The following is a 16,684-nucleotide window of genomic DNA, read 5'->3' as shown; positions in this document are numbered from 1 at the left end:
GATTTTAGTAGACTGCTTTAGCCGCACAGTCAAAAATGGGGGTGGAAACTGAATGGTTTTGGGTTGTTTTGAGGCAGGGAAGATTAAAGACTTATTCCAGATGATGCAAATTCTGAACCAATACTGCTACCATTCCATACGTCAACACCATGCAATCCCTTCTGGACTGCAGCTCATTGGAACCGACTTCACCATAAAACTAGACAATGACGAAAAGTATACATCCGAGCTCTGTAAGAGTTATTCAGAGAGCAAACAGTAGGCTGGAGTGTTATCTATCTTGGAATAGATAACACAAAAGACCCCGGCACCTAAATCTTATTGAACTGCTTTAGTATGAACTGGATCACAAGATCAGAAAAAAATCTTCAACTAGTGAAGAACAGCCTTAGAGGCATGACAATGTATTTCAGCTGAATGTTTCCAGCTGTTCAGAAGGGAGGATTTTTCATTGAAATAAAATCATGTGTATATATATATATTTTGGTCAAAGTAAATCTTAACATCAAATGTTACATATAAATAAAAAGAAACATGCATTTTGGTCTGTAAAACAGGTAGGTATTACCAGGTATTACATTATTTAACAACTGTTTCCAAACTTTTAATCTTGACTTTTGACAGTGTATTATATTTAGATTTCATTATGTTTACAGTAAGTCCACTGCATAAAACAAGCTTATCTTCTGTGTATATTTATTTATTCTACTAATAATCACACATATCCTACTTTTCCATGTTTCCAGACTGAATCACCAAAAAATCATAGTTTGTGGCAGTGAATATATTTTGTCATAAAGTCCCTTTTTATTTTAAACATCCCCTGAAATACTGCTTTGTTCCCAAAGGCTTTTTAGCAGAATGAAATTACGCGTGCTTAGTGAATGAGAATATTTTCTCACCTTTTAAAAGAGCCCATGGACAGTAGTTTGCTCATGACAGCGCCCTCTGCCTCCCCGAAGAAGACGCCAGTCTGAGAGATAGAGCGATCAAATCATGACAAGGAGCAGAAGAATTTATTTAAACAAACACTAAGCAATGTGGAGTATGAAAATATAAAGCAGTGAGACACACACAGAGAGGAGAGACAAAATCCTCAGAAACACGTGTACAGAAAAAGGTCAGGGTGTATTGAATGAGTGTGTGTGTGTGTGTGTGTGTGTGTGTGTGTGTGTGTGTGTGTGTGTGTGTGTGTTGAAAAAGTCATGTGAAAGTGTGTGTGTGTGTGTGTGTGTGTGTGTGTGTGTGTGTGTCTATGTATGTACGTGCATGAATACAGAAAAGATCAGTGGCAGATGTGTGTGTGGTGTGTGTGTGTGTGTGTGTGTGTGTGTTTGTGAATGTATTTATATGCATGTGAATGTGAATGCTCATATATGTGTATACTCTACATGTGTGTATGTAATGAAAAAGATCAGGAGGCATGTGCATGTGTAGGTGGGTTTGCATATGTGTGTATGTATGTATGTGTGTGTATATGTGTACTGAAAAAAATTAATGTGTAAAAAATGTTGTGTGAATTAAAAAATAAAACAGAGGAAGGTGTGTGTGTGTGTGTGTGTGTGTGTGTGTGTGTGTGTGTGTACAGTATGTGTGTATGTTGACTGTATGTGTGTGTCTAAGATGAAAGGGTTGAAGTAATAAATGTTCAAAACATCATGAATAACACAATGTGCTAAAGGATTACATAAGAGAGGAAGGATTCATCCTGCTATACATGTGACTCACATCCAACACTGAGCCACAACCACAGCACATACAAAAAAATCTACCGAGTAATTGTTCACTGGGCAGGACGTAGCAAAGCAGAAAGTAAAACGTGTTCTATTCAGAATATAATTCTGGATATGATATTTGTGTAAAAAACATAATTACTGAATTGAATAAATCTTACGGTACAATGTAATATTACACATAATAAACTCCCCACACCCAGAAATTAGTTTCTTCACTTTCATCGCAACATCGCAGGCCCTGTCAGGTACGTAAGCCAGTGTTATCCTGTCAACTTCAGATCACATTTTTACTGAGTACTGTATGTGCACAATTTAGTGTGTGTGTGCGCGTGTGTGTGTGTGACCTATTTTGGTGTTCCACCTACTATTCCAAATAATCCCACAAGTCAGGAAAATTAGGGCTTCTGATTTTTGTAGGTGAGTCAAAGTGTCCTAATGTTCCTTTATGCTTGTTGGACAAAATGCACACAGAGGATGAAGCAAGAAGCTCAGAAAGCAAACACACATTTGGGAAGCATGAAGACATAAAAAAAAAATAGCTTATTTGTTCTTTACACTGTGCATTAATAAATTGAGCATAACCCATCCATAGCACCAAAATCAATTAATTAAATTAATCCAGATATACTTCATAGACAAATCTATGTGGACACCTGACCATAAGACTCCTACATGCTTTTTGCATTCCACATTTAGTTACCATCTGTTGTTATGCGTGGTTGTACAGATTGGTGCTCATTCAGACAGAAGGGGGATAGTGAAGTCAGGTACTGATGTAGGGTGTAGAGGCCTGGAGTGCAGACAGCGTTCACATTGATCCCTAAGCCGGGCAGGCAACTCTTGATCTCCTGCTTCAACCCATGTAAACCATATCCTTATGGCTCATGCTTTGTGCACAAGAGCATGGGCATCCTGAAACAGGTCTGGATCTCCTAACTTGAGTTAAGGAAAAATTGAATTGTGCCTCTAACTTTGTGGTAACAGTTTGGGGGAGGAAATGGTTGGAAAAGTCAGGTGTTCCTGATACTTTTGTCCATATAATGTGGATCTAAAACACATTTTAGCCCTTTTTTATGTTCACAAAAAATGTTCCACACTGTTCTATATGCAATATGTGTAACTACATAAAAAAGCTTCACCCTGCATCAATTTTGTCAGCAAATTTAAGATTGGCTAAATTTCCCCTTTAGTTTAACTAGGAAACCCAAACCTGTTCCAGCAAGGCGATGCCTCTATGCAGAAAGTGAGCTTCCTGAAGATGTGCTTTACATGGGTTGCAGTAAAAGATCTTGAGTGGCCTCCTATAAAACACTCCAATGGAATGCAAACTGTTTACCAGGCCTCCTCACCCTACATCACTACCTGATTTCAGTAACACTCTTGTGACTGAATTAGCACAAATCTCTGAAACCACACTCCAAAATGAAGTGGAAAATCCTCCCAGAAGAGTGGAGGTCATTATAACAGCAAAAGGGTAGTCATTGTACAAAGGGATGTTCAAAAAGTCATGCACGAATTTTATGGTCAGGTGTCCACAAACCTATGTCCATATAGTATATAATACCAAAAGTCATACCAAAGAGAAATCTTCTGCCACTAGGATAAAGCCGTTGTTGTCAATGAGGTAGCAGTTAATATCCTGTTGAGAGAAATTGGAAGAGAATATGACAGGATAATGTTAGTTATTGAATATAAACATAACCCCTAGGTACAGCAGGGTACAAAATGTCAGTTTTTTTTTTTAAGTTGGAACGAGCAGACGTATTTAGAATTGTAATTTGAAACAAAGAAAATACAACTATTTTTATATATATATATCTTTTTCAATATTCAACATTCTGCACTGTTTCTAGGTCTCTATTAAATCTGCTATATGCTGCAAATTCAAATGGAAGCAAATGTGTGATTTTGCTTATGTCATGAATATCAAAAAGTTAGATTTTTCTTAGTCCTTATCACCTAATCATTTGAGTGTTCAGTCAACATGCTAATAGATTTTGGTATAAAATTGATTTACAAAACTTGTCTCGTGCACACTCATTAAAGAAAAATGAGACGTAGAAATTCATGTAAATATTTAAAATATTAAATGTTGGAGGTAATATTATATGTAATGATAATTATATTAAAAATAAAATGTGCAATAGAACCATGATGAATGTGTATGTTCATGAAGCCATGACTACAGATACTTATAAACATATTTAAACAATTAAAAGACATTAGAGATGATGGACTGAAGGTTAAGGAAGTGTACACACTCACATCATCATCACAGCTGATGGAACACTTCCCATCAAGAGTAGTGCACTACATAAAATATTAAGCACAAACAATTTTCATAAAGTTACACATCCACATACAAACAGACTATGAATGATTCTGAAAATATTTTGCAGTATACATGTGTATTAGTTTTTAGCCACTGAAAAAATGACTGCTTTTTACAATGCTGCATTTAACATACACTATATGGACAAAGGATTTTAGACATAAGTAATTCTTCCACTAACTGTTACCACAAAGTTGGAGGCACACAATTGTTCAGGATGTTTTCGCATATGGTAGTATCAAATTCTCCTTTCACTTGAACTAGGAGACCCAAACCTGTTCCAGCATGACAATGCCCCTGTTTACAAAGCCAGCTTCATGAAGATATAAACTTCATAATTGACATGGGTTGAAGGAAAGACTTTGTCTGCTATAAAGCTTTGGGACTCAACGTAGAATGACCTGTTCAAAAAGCACATCCGAATCTTATGGTCAGGTGTCCAAAAACTTTTGTCCATATAATATAATAAAGAAAATTAATCAATCAAAAATTAATTGGTACAGATTTAAACAAGTAAATAGAAACATTAATTTGATAGGGAGTTTATTTATATATAATGTGATACAAATCTTTATCTTAAGTAATAGTATATTAAACACAATTAAATAAATGAACTCTCCAGGTTTTAATCAATTTTATAAAAATAAATAAATAAATAATGTTTGAAAAATGTCCATATTAGCTAATATTTTTTACTGGATAGCAGGGAACAGTGGGAAGGTTTAAAATAGTATTATTATTATCATTAATACTGATTTTTATTTTAAATTTACATGTATCTTTTTATTATGTGTATTTGATATATATCTAAAGGGATTTGAATTGGTCTTATTTGTGGGATGATTTGTAAGTATTATATTAGTTCCATTATATGTGAAGGTGTGTGTGTGTGTGTGTGTGTGTGTGTGTGTGTGTGTGTGTGTGTGTGTGTGCGTGTGCGTGTGTGTGTAGTGGATGTTTACCTGTCTGCTGGCAGTCCAGAATTTTCTCTGAAAGAACTCCAGCTTCATCTGTATCCCCACAGCTGCAGCATACATTCAAAACATGTCATGTTCAAGAATACTCAAAGTGACGTGCTATTTGCTTAACACGAACACGAAGGCTTTCGAATTTCGCATTTGCCAAAGCTTCATTAATAACGACAAATCGAGAACTCATTAATCTTTGAGACATATTTGAATGCAAAGGCATGACTGGGTGATATTTAGCAAGGTGCTCTGACCTGACCCATCAAATACTGAAACTGTACTCCAGGCTTCTACATCCTGTTCATTTAGGGAATGTTGAGAAAAAAAATACATTCCTTCTCACATCCAGCTCTTAGAATCTCACATCCAGTTCTCTCAAGCAAGCATGTATATAATACCACAACATGATGGTTTAGGGCCAAGTTAAATATGTCATGCAGAAGACTTATGAGTTACTGAATTACCGATTATGGTTTTGAACTTGTTGACAGCGATATTTCTCCTGTCTATGAAAAGTACGCTTCAGAGTTCGAGCATGAGAGGTCTGATTGTGAATGCATTTCCCAGAAGTCATCAGCAATACCTGTGACATATCAGATAAGGTCATATTATAAATTAAGGATTATAATGGTTAGTTAAATTAATTTCAAATGAGTGTCTGTTTATGTGTTAATGCAAGCCTTTTCATTGTATTTTTAAAGCCTGCCGCAGAACTGCAAAACACATTGCCTTCCTTGTACACCCAACCAACCCCACCTCAGTTGAGACTATATTATCTTGCGGTTGGGGATGACTGAGGAGAAAGAAGATCAAGGGTGGAGCCTATTTCTGACCCAGAAATATAAAAGCAGGCTCAAATGTGTAACTAGGAAAAACTATTTGATTGCATTTAGCAGTTTGCAGTAATAATATTTCATTGAAATTGTAGGTAATTACTAATGGCCTAGAAAAACATACTGCACCTTTAATGTGACTATTATCAATGGTATTCATAGTTTGTTTATTCCCATAAAAAGGTAGGTCAAGCTAAAGGTAAAAGGCAGCTCAGTGTTTAAGATATTAGACTTCTGATCGGAAGGTCGTTAGTTCAAATCTCTGCATCACTGATCACCTTCAACCGCTCGGTTGTACAGTATAGATAAGATCATTGTAAGTCACTCTGTATAAGGGTGTCTGCCAAATGCTGTAAATGTAAAATCAAACCCTGGCTCAGTGCTGTGTGTAGAATTCAGAATCTTTGCCAGCCTTCATAACAAATGAGCAGAAATGATTAAATAAAATAAATATTATACGCTTTACATAGTTTAAGTGTTCCACTCAGGATAGCAAACATTTATTTCCAATAGAATACTTTATAACTTTATTGCTGTTCAACCATAAAGTCATTCTCATAAAACTATTTTTGCTTGTTTTTTTTTGTGGTTAATATCCATATTAAATATTGAATATTTACACATAATGCAAACAAACTGTCCTATTGGTTATTGTTATTTCTTTATTAGCTTTTAATCACAATGAATTGTGCTGCCTCCTGTTTCTCTGGGCTATAAATATAAGGCTACACACATGTAAAAAAAATCTTTGCTATCCATTACCGTAAACAAAAACACAAAGCAATTTAAAAAACAAAAAGAGAAATGGTTGTTGATCTGCAAAAATCAGGTGGATATTCAAAAATATATACACAAGCAGTTAAAAATATGATAAACTACAATTAGATTATAACATGAGCTCAAAGTTTTATAGAGCTCAAACATGTGCAACATCTTCACAGCAGAGAGGACAACATTAAATAGGCCAAACCAGCTACAGAGGAAATAGAAGAAATCCTTAAAATCAGTAGTATGGGGCTGAGTATAACATGTATGCTATGCATTAACTTGCACATCAATGTTATCATTGCCGTGGTTACAGACACTCAATCTTTGTTGCTATAGCTACAGCTGATAACAAGCACACATTTCAGTAACTTTGCTTGACACTTAGAATGAATGCATAAAAGGCATATCAACTGAAGTGGACCAATTTTAATTCAAACATAACAAGCATGGAACATGCAATCTTTTTGAAATGGAGGAAATCTGACTAATGAAATCAGGACAAAAGGATGTATTTTGACAAAACTGATTGATTTGGTTGTAGTACCTATAAAATCTATTTTATTCTACTATGTAGTGGTCCATTTCCTCATCAGATTTCTTCATTAAATAATTTAATTCACACAAAAAGCTGTAACAAAAACCTACCAAAGATTCAAATAAAAATAAAAAACAGGTTTGGTCTAGTTTTTATATGCAGAAAATAGTAAAAATCTGGGTTTCCTCACAGACATATAAAGTGGCGGACCTTAGGTTTGTCTACTCTCCACCTCGCACTTTAAGCACATTTTTTGGTTAGTTTTAAACTTTAAAACATACACAACAATGCCAGGGGAAAAAAAATATATAGAGTTAGCGCACTGTCACTCTGTACCAAAAATTAAGATTTGTTTGCGCATGAATGAAAAACACTAACAATAGTGCTGTTGATTATTTTGTGTTTTATTTTCAGCTTCATGAATTTCTCCTAAAATGAGAAAATCCTGACAATTCCACATACTGAGGGAGTAAATGAATGAAGGATAAAAGGAATAAAGACATTTGTTAAATTATGCTGAAATAAGTAAAACGGTTACATAGATCATGTCTGTAGAAAATTTGATATTAAAATGTAAAACATAATGAACCTTACCACTTTACGAACAAGTTACGTTTCGAACAAACGTTCGTACCATGAATACATTTGTAAGTTGTTACTGTGTTTGTAATTGACTACGCATATCTCCTAGTGATCTAAGAGCTATGAATACTATTAAATTAACAATAAAATATACTAAAACAAAAACATAAAACAAAATTATAAAAATGTATTAAAAAAAAAAAACACTTAAAAAATGTATTCGCCCAGTGCGCATCATTTAGACTCGTTATGGTCAACGATTTGCTTTTTTCTGTTTTGAATTTTTTTTTTACTCTAAACAAATTTCACTTGGACAGGTTTGTTTGTATCTGCATACGTTTGTAAAGTGAATGTTTGTAAAGTGGGGAGCATCTGTATTTAATTTTTTTTTTTTCACATTTATTTAATTAATTAATAAAAAATGACAAGCACTTTTATGTTTTGCATTTCTTCTCACTAACCGTACTGAAAATGAACCGAACCATAACTTAAAAACCAAGGTACGTACCGAATTTTTTGTACAATCCTAGTACATAGCCATAATAGTGTGAAGCTTTTTTATATAAGTTAAAAATAACTTGTGTTAATACCAACAGGGTGCAAACCTGACAAAACTTACTCGTGTCCAACGGAACTAGCAAAAAGCCAAAAGCAACCATTAAGGTATGTTTGCAAAGTACCAAAAATACTGCTTATAAAAACTTAAAAAAAAAGACTATAATGACAGAATTGATACATTCAACATTTCAGACAGTTACACATATACATTTACATTGACAACATTTGGCAGATGCTCTTATCCAGAGTGACTTACAATTATCCTGTTTGTACAACTGAACACTTTAGGGTTAAGTAGTGACAACTTGGTGGGCAACTTGGTGGGGCTGGGATTCGAACTTGTGATGTTTCGATCAGACATCCTTCTCAATAGTTAAAATTTACTAAGTGCAAATGCAAGTATGTATATGCATGTATAAATTGTGTGCAAAGTAACATCATAGGTAGTCCTGCAGAGATAGACTGGGTCCATGATGGTATTCACATTGAAAAGGTGTGTAGGTGAGTGTGCAAAATATGCACAGCTATTCAGTAGCCAGTGTTAATTTTGCATTGTGTGTGTGTGTGTGTGTGTGTGTGTGTGTATAGTCTGCTAGAGCATTAATCGATAAAACTGATAAATAAAAAAATGTGTGAAACTGTATGTACGTGGGGTGATTTACTGTATTGTACTGAGCATCTGTCAGGGAATTGTTAGCAAAATCACTTGATGTGTGTACATGAATGTGCATTAAACTTCAAGCACTTTAAATGTAAAAGCAAATGTAAAAGACCAGGAGGTAAAAATTCTTCAATCACCACTTTAAATTGTTATTCCAATTTCTCATTCTATCTATCTTTATATTTCATGTTTGATTATATATATTTATATATATATATATATATATATATATATATATATATATATATATATATATATATATATATATATATATATATATTTATTTTTTCTTTTTATAAGTAGATTTTGTTTCTGTGCTACTTTTGTCATGTAGAGAGCCAAAAAAAGCAATGCATTGTAGATTGTTATGTGTACGGTTATGTATGTGACCGATAAAATGTGGATATGAACTACTATAAGAAATCTATAAAATTAAAATAAGATTTTTATTTTTTATAAGGTGAAATAATCAAGCAATTTTTATGTATAACACTTATTTGAGGGTTTTTTTTTATATATAAGCCAACAGAATTGAGTTTTATTTATTCATTTTCTTTTTTTAAATAGAGCTAGTACTGCTCATCATTGAATACTTAAAAAATGATGTGCTCCCTATTGCAAAGCAATTAGCCACATGCTAACCTTTAGTGGTTTTAAAGACCCTAAAGACTTTTTAAGCAGACACTGACAACTGTCTTGTACTTGATATGGCTCTACAGCTCACATCCTGCTGCTGGTTATATGAGTAGAAAGATCAGGTTTAGTCAACTCAGCACCGGTGTTGAGCTTGTGCAAGCACATGCTTTCGATGAACAGTCATTAATCACCATCATTCCCAATAACCAATGACTGATTACTACTGTTCCCAATGACCAGTTACTGATTACCACTGTTCCCAGTATCCAGTTACTGATTACCACTGTTTCCCTATGACAAGTTACTGATTACCACTGTTCCCAATCAGCAGTTACTGATTATCACTGTTCTCAATAACCAGTTACTGATTACCACTGTTTCCCATAAACAAATACTGATAACTATTGTTTCCAATGACGAATTACTGATTATCACTGTTCCCAATAACCAATGACTGACTACCACTGTTCCCAATGACCAGATACTGATTACCACTGTTGCCAATAACCAGTTAATGATTACCACTGTTACCAATAACTAATTACTGATTACAACTGTTTCCAATAACCAAAAACGTATTACCATTGTTCCCAGTAACTGATGACTGATTACCACTGTTTTCAATAACCGATTACTGATTACCGCTTTCCCAATAACCAAATATTGTTTACCAGTGTTCCCAACAATCAATTACTAATTACAGTACCACTGTTTCCTTTCAGAAACTTGAGCTGCATTGGAACACTTTGGGAACATGACTGCGTTGTCCGTGCTCTAAGAAATTAGTCTAATCAGTCAAAATTAAAGACAGTGTTATGTCAGGACAAGGGAGTATTAAGCGCACCTGGAGAGAAGAAGGCTTCAGCTTCTGTTTGTTCATTAAGTGCTCTGTGTGAAAACTTAATGTTTGTCTGTCTGTTTGTCAAAGAAAATGAAGGCTTTCGAGAAAACCAAGCTTACGTTTCGGCTGTGTGCTTCTCCCTGTCCTTGTTTCATTACGGTAAGGGATACACAAAGGGGGGCTGGCAGGCTCGTACAAACCCGGAGAGAGACTGATACACTTAAGAGAGAGCCTGGCAGCCTGGAGGGCTTTGACAGAAGTGTCTCTGTGGGTCCTGCGTACTGTAGAACTAGGCAACGCGATTCAGTTCGGGTCTTGTCTTCCCTGGTTCAACATGCTCTATCTCACTCTGGTGAGAAGCGAGCAGGCTCTGGTCCTGGAACGAGAAATAGATACTCTCCTGAGGAAAGAGGCTATCGGGGTGGTCCCTCTGTCAGACAGCTCTTTGATAAGGCTCCGGTTCAGGATGCTGACCCTCAACCAGGTCGTGTCTCAGATCAGATCCGAGGATTGGTTTGTCACAATTGCTCATCACCACTGTTCTCAATAACCAGGTGCTGGTTACCACTGTTCCCAAAACCAATTGCTGACTACAATTCTTTCCTGTCTAATCATTGATCTCTATTGTTCCAAATAATCATCAATAACTAAACACTATTGCTTCCAAGCAACTAATCAGTGATCACCACATTTACTGATTACCACGATTCCCATTGACGAACCAATTATTGTTCCCCAAAAATTCTTTTTTTGGATTATCATTGTTTGATTGTTGATTGCAATTGTTTTTAATGAGAAAACACTGATCGATGTTGCTTTTTTAAAGTTATGCTTTTAAAAATTATCTTCTTGGCTATAGTTATAAAAGGAGGAGGTTTTTCTACTGCTAATTGTGTTTATGTTGTTTTTCTACCATTTTCTATTTAGAAATGTATGATATGCTAAGTATGCATAAGAGTAGCAAAGTAGTAACAGTTAATTTGACGTCCGAGTTTAGGTAATTGGGTCACTGAGGATATTTTAAATATTTTTAGATATTTTTAAATGGTGGCATCTGCCACCCTGTAATGCCATGTGGCAATGTCTCTGGGCCATGCTTTATAAGAGTTCAGGATTGTGCATGCACTGACCATGCCTCAATCTCCGATGTTAAATATCTTGAAATAATTAGTTGTGATTTGGGTGTTTTAATGAGTGAATGTCAAGTTTTTGTTTCTAGCCATGTGTATTGTACCAAGGATGCACTCAAACCTGCAGGATTTATATCTTACAGTTATACTGATGTGTGCTGTTCATTGTCATAGTCTATGCCAGTGATATATTTCTCAGACATAATTCCCTGACAATTACTGCAAAAAAGATATGTAGCCATTGATGCATACAGAGACAGGGTTTATCGTGTGTTAGGTCATAAGGTGAATTAGATTGAGCAAAAATGACAGTTAAACAAAATCAAAAATAAGAATATGAAGTAGCTGTAAACATGACGTACAACTCAATAAAGTCAACATATACACCGAACAAAGGTGTGTGACAATGTGGGTATTGGAATATGAATAAGTCCATGAAAGAAAAGAGGTGTGGTTGATGAGTAGGAGGTGTTTGGAATGGTTTGGAATGTTTCACATTACAGAGCAAATGGATGACTGTGACATGAGAAAAACATGGAAGAGTTGTCAATGGTCACCTGTGGAAACTAAATAGATAAGTAAAGACAGGTAAAGTCTGGCATTTACCAGATTGTTTGAAACAGGCTTCTTAGAGCACTGATAATTCAACATAATCACTACTAAAGCACTGATAGTCCAACATACCATAATTTCCGGACTATTATACGCACCCAAATATAAGCCGCACCCACTAAATTTGACAAAGATTTTTATTTTGAACATAAATAAGCCGCACCTGTCTATAAGCACTGAAACTAATGAACTTTACACAGGCTTTAACGAAAGACAGTGTCTGTTACATGGTGTAACATGTTGTGGCTCCTTTAAGAGCAGAGCGGCATTTTGGGAATAGCCTGCCTCCGCATTTTCCGGTATTACTGCATGTGTGTAAGACAGAGGAATATGTCCTTATTATTTTCTGATGCTCATTTCTATGTTTCTTTGACTAACCCGTAACGCTGTTGCCAAGAAAAATAAAAAAGCACGAGTTTTGGAAACCTGTCTGTGCTTATATGATTTCTGTTGCAACTGGAGTTAGCGAGCTATCCCATGACCCAGACTCAATGCGTTACAACGGCTTGTATCTAAACAGTAGCCTACCAAGAAAGTCATTGCTCACTGTCTTCCTCCTTCCTTTCACAACTATTTCTCTCGAGAGTTTTTCTTTTGGCATCGTCGTGCGTTTAAAAAATCACCATCGGTGAAGCTTTCTCCCAATGCCGTGCAGCTCAGAACACAGGTGAAGTGCGTTTTTTTAATGCCCGGTTGTTTTCAGCGTGACGAATGATCCGTTTTTCCGCTTGAAGTTTGTGAAACCGGGAAAAACCCAGGAAAAATCCATTGTTTAAGCCGCGGGGTTCAAAGCGTGGGAAAAAAGTATCGGCTTATAGTCCGGAAAATACGGTAATCACTTTATTAGGTTCAGATCATCCTTCTCACAGACACAAACCTTGGCTCAGTAGTGTCAGAATTCTTAGAGGTGAAGCAAAATCTACATCTTTTCTGAACAAGATTCTAGCCTGGAGCTGTCCATCCATCCATCCATCCATCCATCCAGCTATTCATCCATCAACACAGTTTGACTATTAATAAAAAAGACCAAAATAGACTGAACACCTTTACACAGAAAGAGCAATTATCCCTGGAGCTACTGGTCTGTTCCAGCAATGACCACACAGAGAAACCATGGAGGCTTGCCAGCACCTATGGAATCAGTCCAGAGCTGTCATGCCCTGACATTTGCTTCTAGCTCCAATGCAGAGCAAAAGGTTGCACATGTCTGAACTGACTGCAAATACTGACAAGACTACACACTACATATAGTGCTATATATAGTATGTGTTGCATTGGAGACGGGTGATCCGCTATGGTGACCCCTAACAGGAGCAGCCAAAAGAAGAAGTAGATCGTATGTATTGCATATGAATTGCATTTATTTTCCAGATTTGCTTAACACATAGTCTTTTGATTATGTGCTATCACAGGACTTTTGTGTATGTTTCTTTGCAGTTCTAAAGATTTATTTAAAAAAGAAAATTGATTTTAATTCATTGAAAACACTGGGAGGTAAACTAAATGTTACTTGTTTTTCTTGCAACTCTGGCACCTGTCAAGAGGTGTGATAGATTAGGCAGCAGTCAGTTCTCAAAGTTGATGTGTTGGAAAATAGCCAAAACTAAAAATCTATCCAACTTTGACAAGGGCCAGATTGTGATGGCTAGATCACTAGCTCAAAAACATCCACACTAGGTTCTTCCAGTGGCAGGCGGTCAGGGCCAGCAAAGCCTTCTCTGCTGGCCTAAACACTATCAGAAGCACTGACCTACATTTATTACCAACAGTTTATTCACTTAATTTCATAGCGTTTCTCTTGGCTGCACTGCTTCCAGTACATGTATGTGGATGTTTGATTTTTTTTGTCCAATCAGATTTTAGCCTTCATGTGCTTTAATGCCAATCTAATCTGCCCAGGGCCTGCAAAGTCTTTTCTGCTGGCCTTTTTTTTTTTACCATAGTCTCCTTAATTAATAGCTCTGTTTCTTTAACCAATCAGATTTCAAATTGGCATCACAGCATTTTTCAAAATAGCATCAGCATTTTTCCATCCTCTGATTGGTTGGTGTTACATCCAAGTTCGACTGGCAAAACACGTCTGTAGCACGCTGCACACGTTAATACATCCGAGTTAGATTTTATTTGCCTACGGAGGAAGATACCCCAAAGCTAGCTAGCTTCTCTCAGCCTGGGAAATGGTTTGTTCACCACTTCCAGACCAGTGAATACGAGCCGTACCACTGGATTACAGCCTCTGAGGAGCGGTGCAAATTATGAGTCTGCATCTCTAGTGAGTAGGTTGTATTTTATTTACATTTTTTATGTTTTTGTCATGTTATTAGACAAATATTGATTCTGAACTGCTCCAGATGATGTAGGTGGCACAGTTGCGGTTGTAGTGTAGAGGTTTGGAGTTGTCTTAACTGGGTTTCTTGCTTTAGTGAAATGGTATTAACCCTCCATTTGTGAAATGCCTTTCTCTCTGTAATGCCACACGTTGTTATATTGTGTTTTGTATTGTATTGATGGTTTCTATAAATGCAAAGTGTTAGTGGTGGTATTTAGAGGTAGATTAAGTTGCGTAGGTCCCTACTAAAGGCCCAGGTACCAAATGCACAGACCCGCCACTGGGTTCTTCAAACAGAGAATTATAGGAGTCAGAGTTCTTGTTCTACATTGTCACTCAATTTGTCTCTCTTTCTGTTTGAATACATGTTGAAAGCCTACTTAATATATAACAAGCTTTTAGATCATTCATGCACTGCCATTCAGAGAGGCTTAGCTCATTCAAAATGTTTCACTTTTCCTATCTACTTTTGTTCATTCTATCCAAGTATGGTGTGACAGAACAACCAGGTTAAAATTGGATGCAGAAATAATAAGAATCAGCATAAAGAAAATTAACCAACTGCAGTTTCTCTTCAAGAGAAGAAAAAATATATATAATAATCATATTATTAATATAAAGAAAAGTATAATAATTCCACAAAACCAATGATAAATGCTAAAAATCTTCTTCTATAGAAATTCTATAGAAAAAGAATAATACATTATAAATTAGGTAAAGATAAAACCTGAGGATACCACAAGTTGCTTTTACATCTAATCGTGGTTAACGCAATGCAATTATCTGATACAATCTTCTGGATCTGAGCAACAAATTAATGTCTGTTGCATTTCACCCTTTAGCAATATAAACCTTTAGACAATTAATAAAAAACATAAAAGCCTTTATTGATTTTGCTCTAAATTTGTATTACAAATACAAAAAAAAAAAATGGTGGAGTATATTATCCCTCATAATATGCCAACACATACTGTATGTGTTAAGTTTTTAAGAATGGTGCCATACCTTTAATTTTGACTTTTTGTTATGTTGAATGTGAATAATCTATGTGAAAATCAATAAAACAAGCTCACTTGGGCCTTTTTAAAGCCTTTTCCTTTACTGTTTCTTGGAGTAAATTAGTTATTAATTAATCAGTCTATTAATAAGTAAATATACATACTGTATTTTGCAATCACACCTTACACAGATGATTGTTTATTCCAGAGATGCCCAAACTAGGGCCCCCAAGGCAAAGCAGGCCTGTGAGTTGGCACTGCATGCCATATATGCGAAAAGGAAAAAGAGGTAAAAGCCATTAAAAAAAATTGGAGAAATAAGGACCAGATAAATTAGATTTAGTGCAATAAATTAGATTTTTTTTTTCTCATTTTACTTTTAAGTTTACATTTAAGTTTCACTGAACTAGAATTTAATAAAACTGCATTAGTTAAGCAGATTACAGAGTAAAGTCTTCTATATATTAAATCATAAATGGCAAATTTAATTTTAATATAATGTTAAGTATAACGCAGCATTGTATTTCAACCCATAGCCTTTAATGAAGTTACATTTTTGACCTTTGTAGAAAGAAGTTTGGATACATCTGTTTCATTCATTTACATTTGCAGATTTTGGCAGACTTAAATTTTTTTTGAATATTTGTATTATTTGAGTAGTTAAGGGTTAAGGGCCTTGTTTAAAGGGCCGGGAAGATGTAGCTAGTGGTGATGGGAATATAACTACAATAGAAAAACAATGTCTAAATGCTGTCAGAACTGTTGTATTCCAGTGTTGTAGTATTTGTTATTTTCTGCATACTACACCAATATAAAATGAGCACTTTATGTAACTTATTTATGTTGTTACTTATTTCATCTTGAGACCTTTTTCCTTCATTCTATTACTGTGTTGAATAGAATAACTTTTCTCTATAATAATGGCGAAACTAGTGAAAAAGGCTTTTGCAGCTGGAGCTGTGTTCTTGTCAGATTTCTCAAGTGATCACGTGTATTGTGAATGGTAATGCGCATATCTCTACATGCAGCTTTGCTTTAGGCTTGTACGATGTATGAATGTGTGCGTTAATGCATGTATGTGTGTGTGGGGGGAGGGGGTGAAAGAGAAAAAGGAAGAGCAAGAAAGAGAAAGAGAGGAAATGAAAAAGCAAGGAGAGAAAGTGAG

The 16,684-nt window shown here is 35.5% G+C and overlaps 1 protein-coding gene across 3 annotated transcripts in view; it reads right to left on the bottom strand.

Annotated features, from left to right (window-relative positions):
* Positions 1-16,684, bottom strand: part of cacna2d3a (calcium channel, voltage-dependent, alpha 2/delta subunit 3a) — a 238,455-nt gene that overhangs the window by 20,802 nt on the left and 200,969 nt on the right. For all 3 annotated transcript variants that reach the window (XM_046871522.1, XM_046871523.1, XM_046871525.1), the window contains 4 exons: positions 5,031-5,092; positions 4,002-4,046; positions 3,313-3,375; positions 903-973 (listed from right to left, as the gene is read on the bottom strand). In XM_046871522.1, the coding sequence (XP_046727478.1) occupies positions 903-973; positions 3,313-3,375; positions 4,002-4,046; positions 5,031-5,092 (241 nt within the window). The remainder of the gene's footprint in view (positions 1-902; positions 974-3,312; positions 3,376-4,001; positions 4,047-5,030; positions 5,093-16,684) is intronic.

This window comes from Silurus meridionalis, chromosome 17 (genome assembly GCF_014805685.1).
Source record: "Silurus meridionalis isolate SWU-2019-XX chromosome 17, ASM1480568v1, whole genome shotgun sequence".
Taxonomy (NCBI): Eukaryota; Metazoa; Chordata; class Actinopteri; order Siluriformes; family Siluridae; genus Silurus; species Silurus meridionalis.
This window is presented reverse-complemented; position numbering and strand designations above follow the sequence as displayed.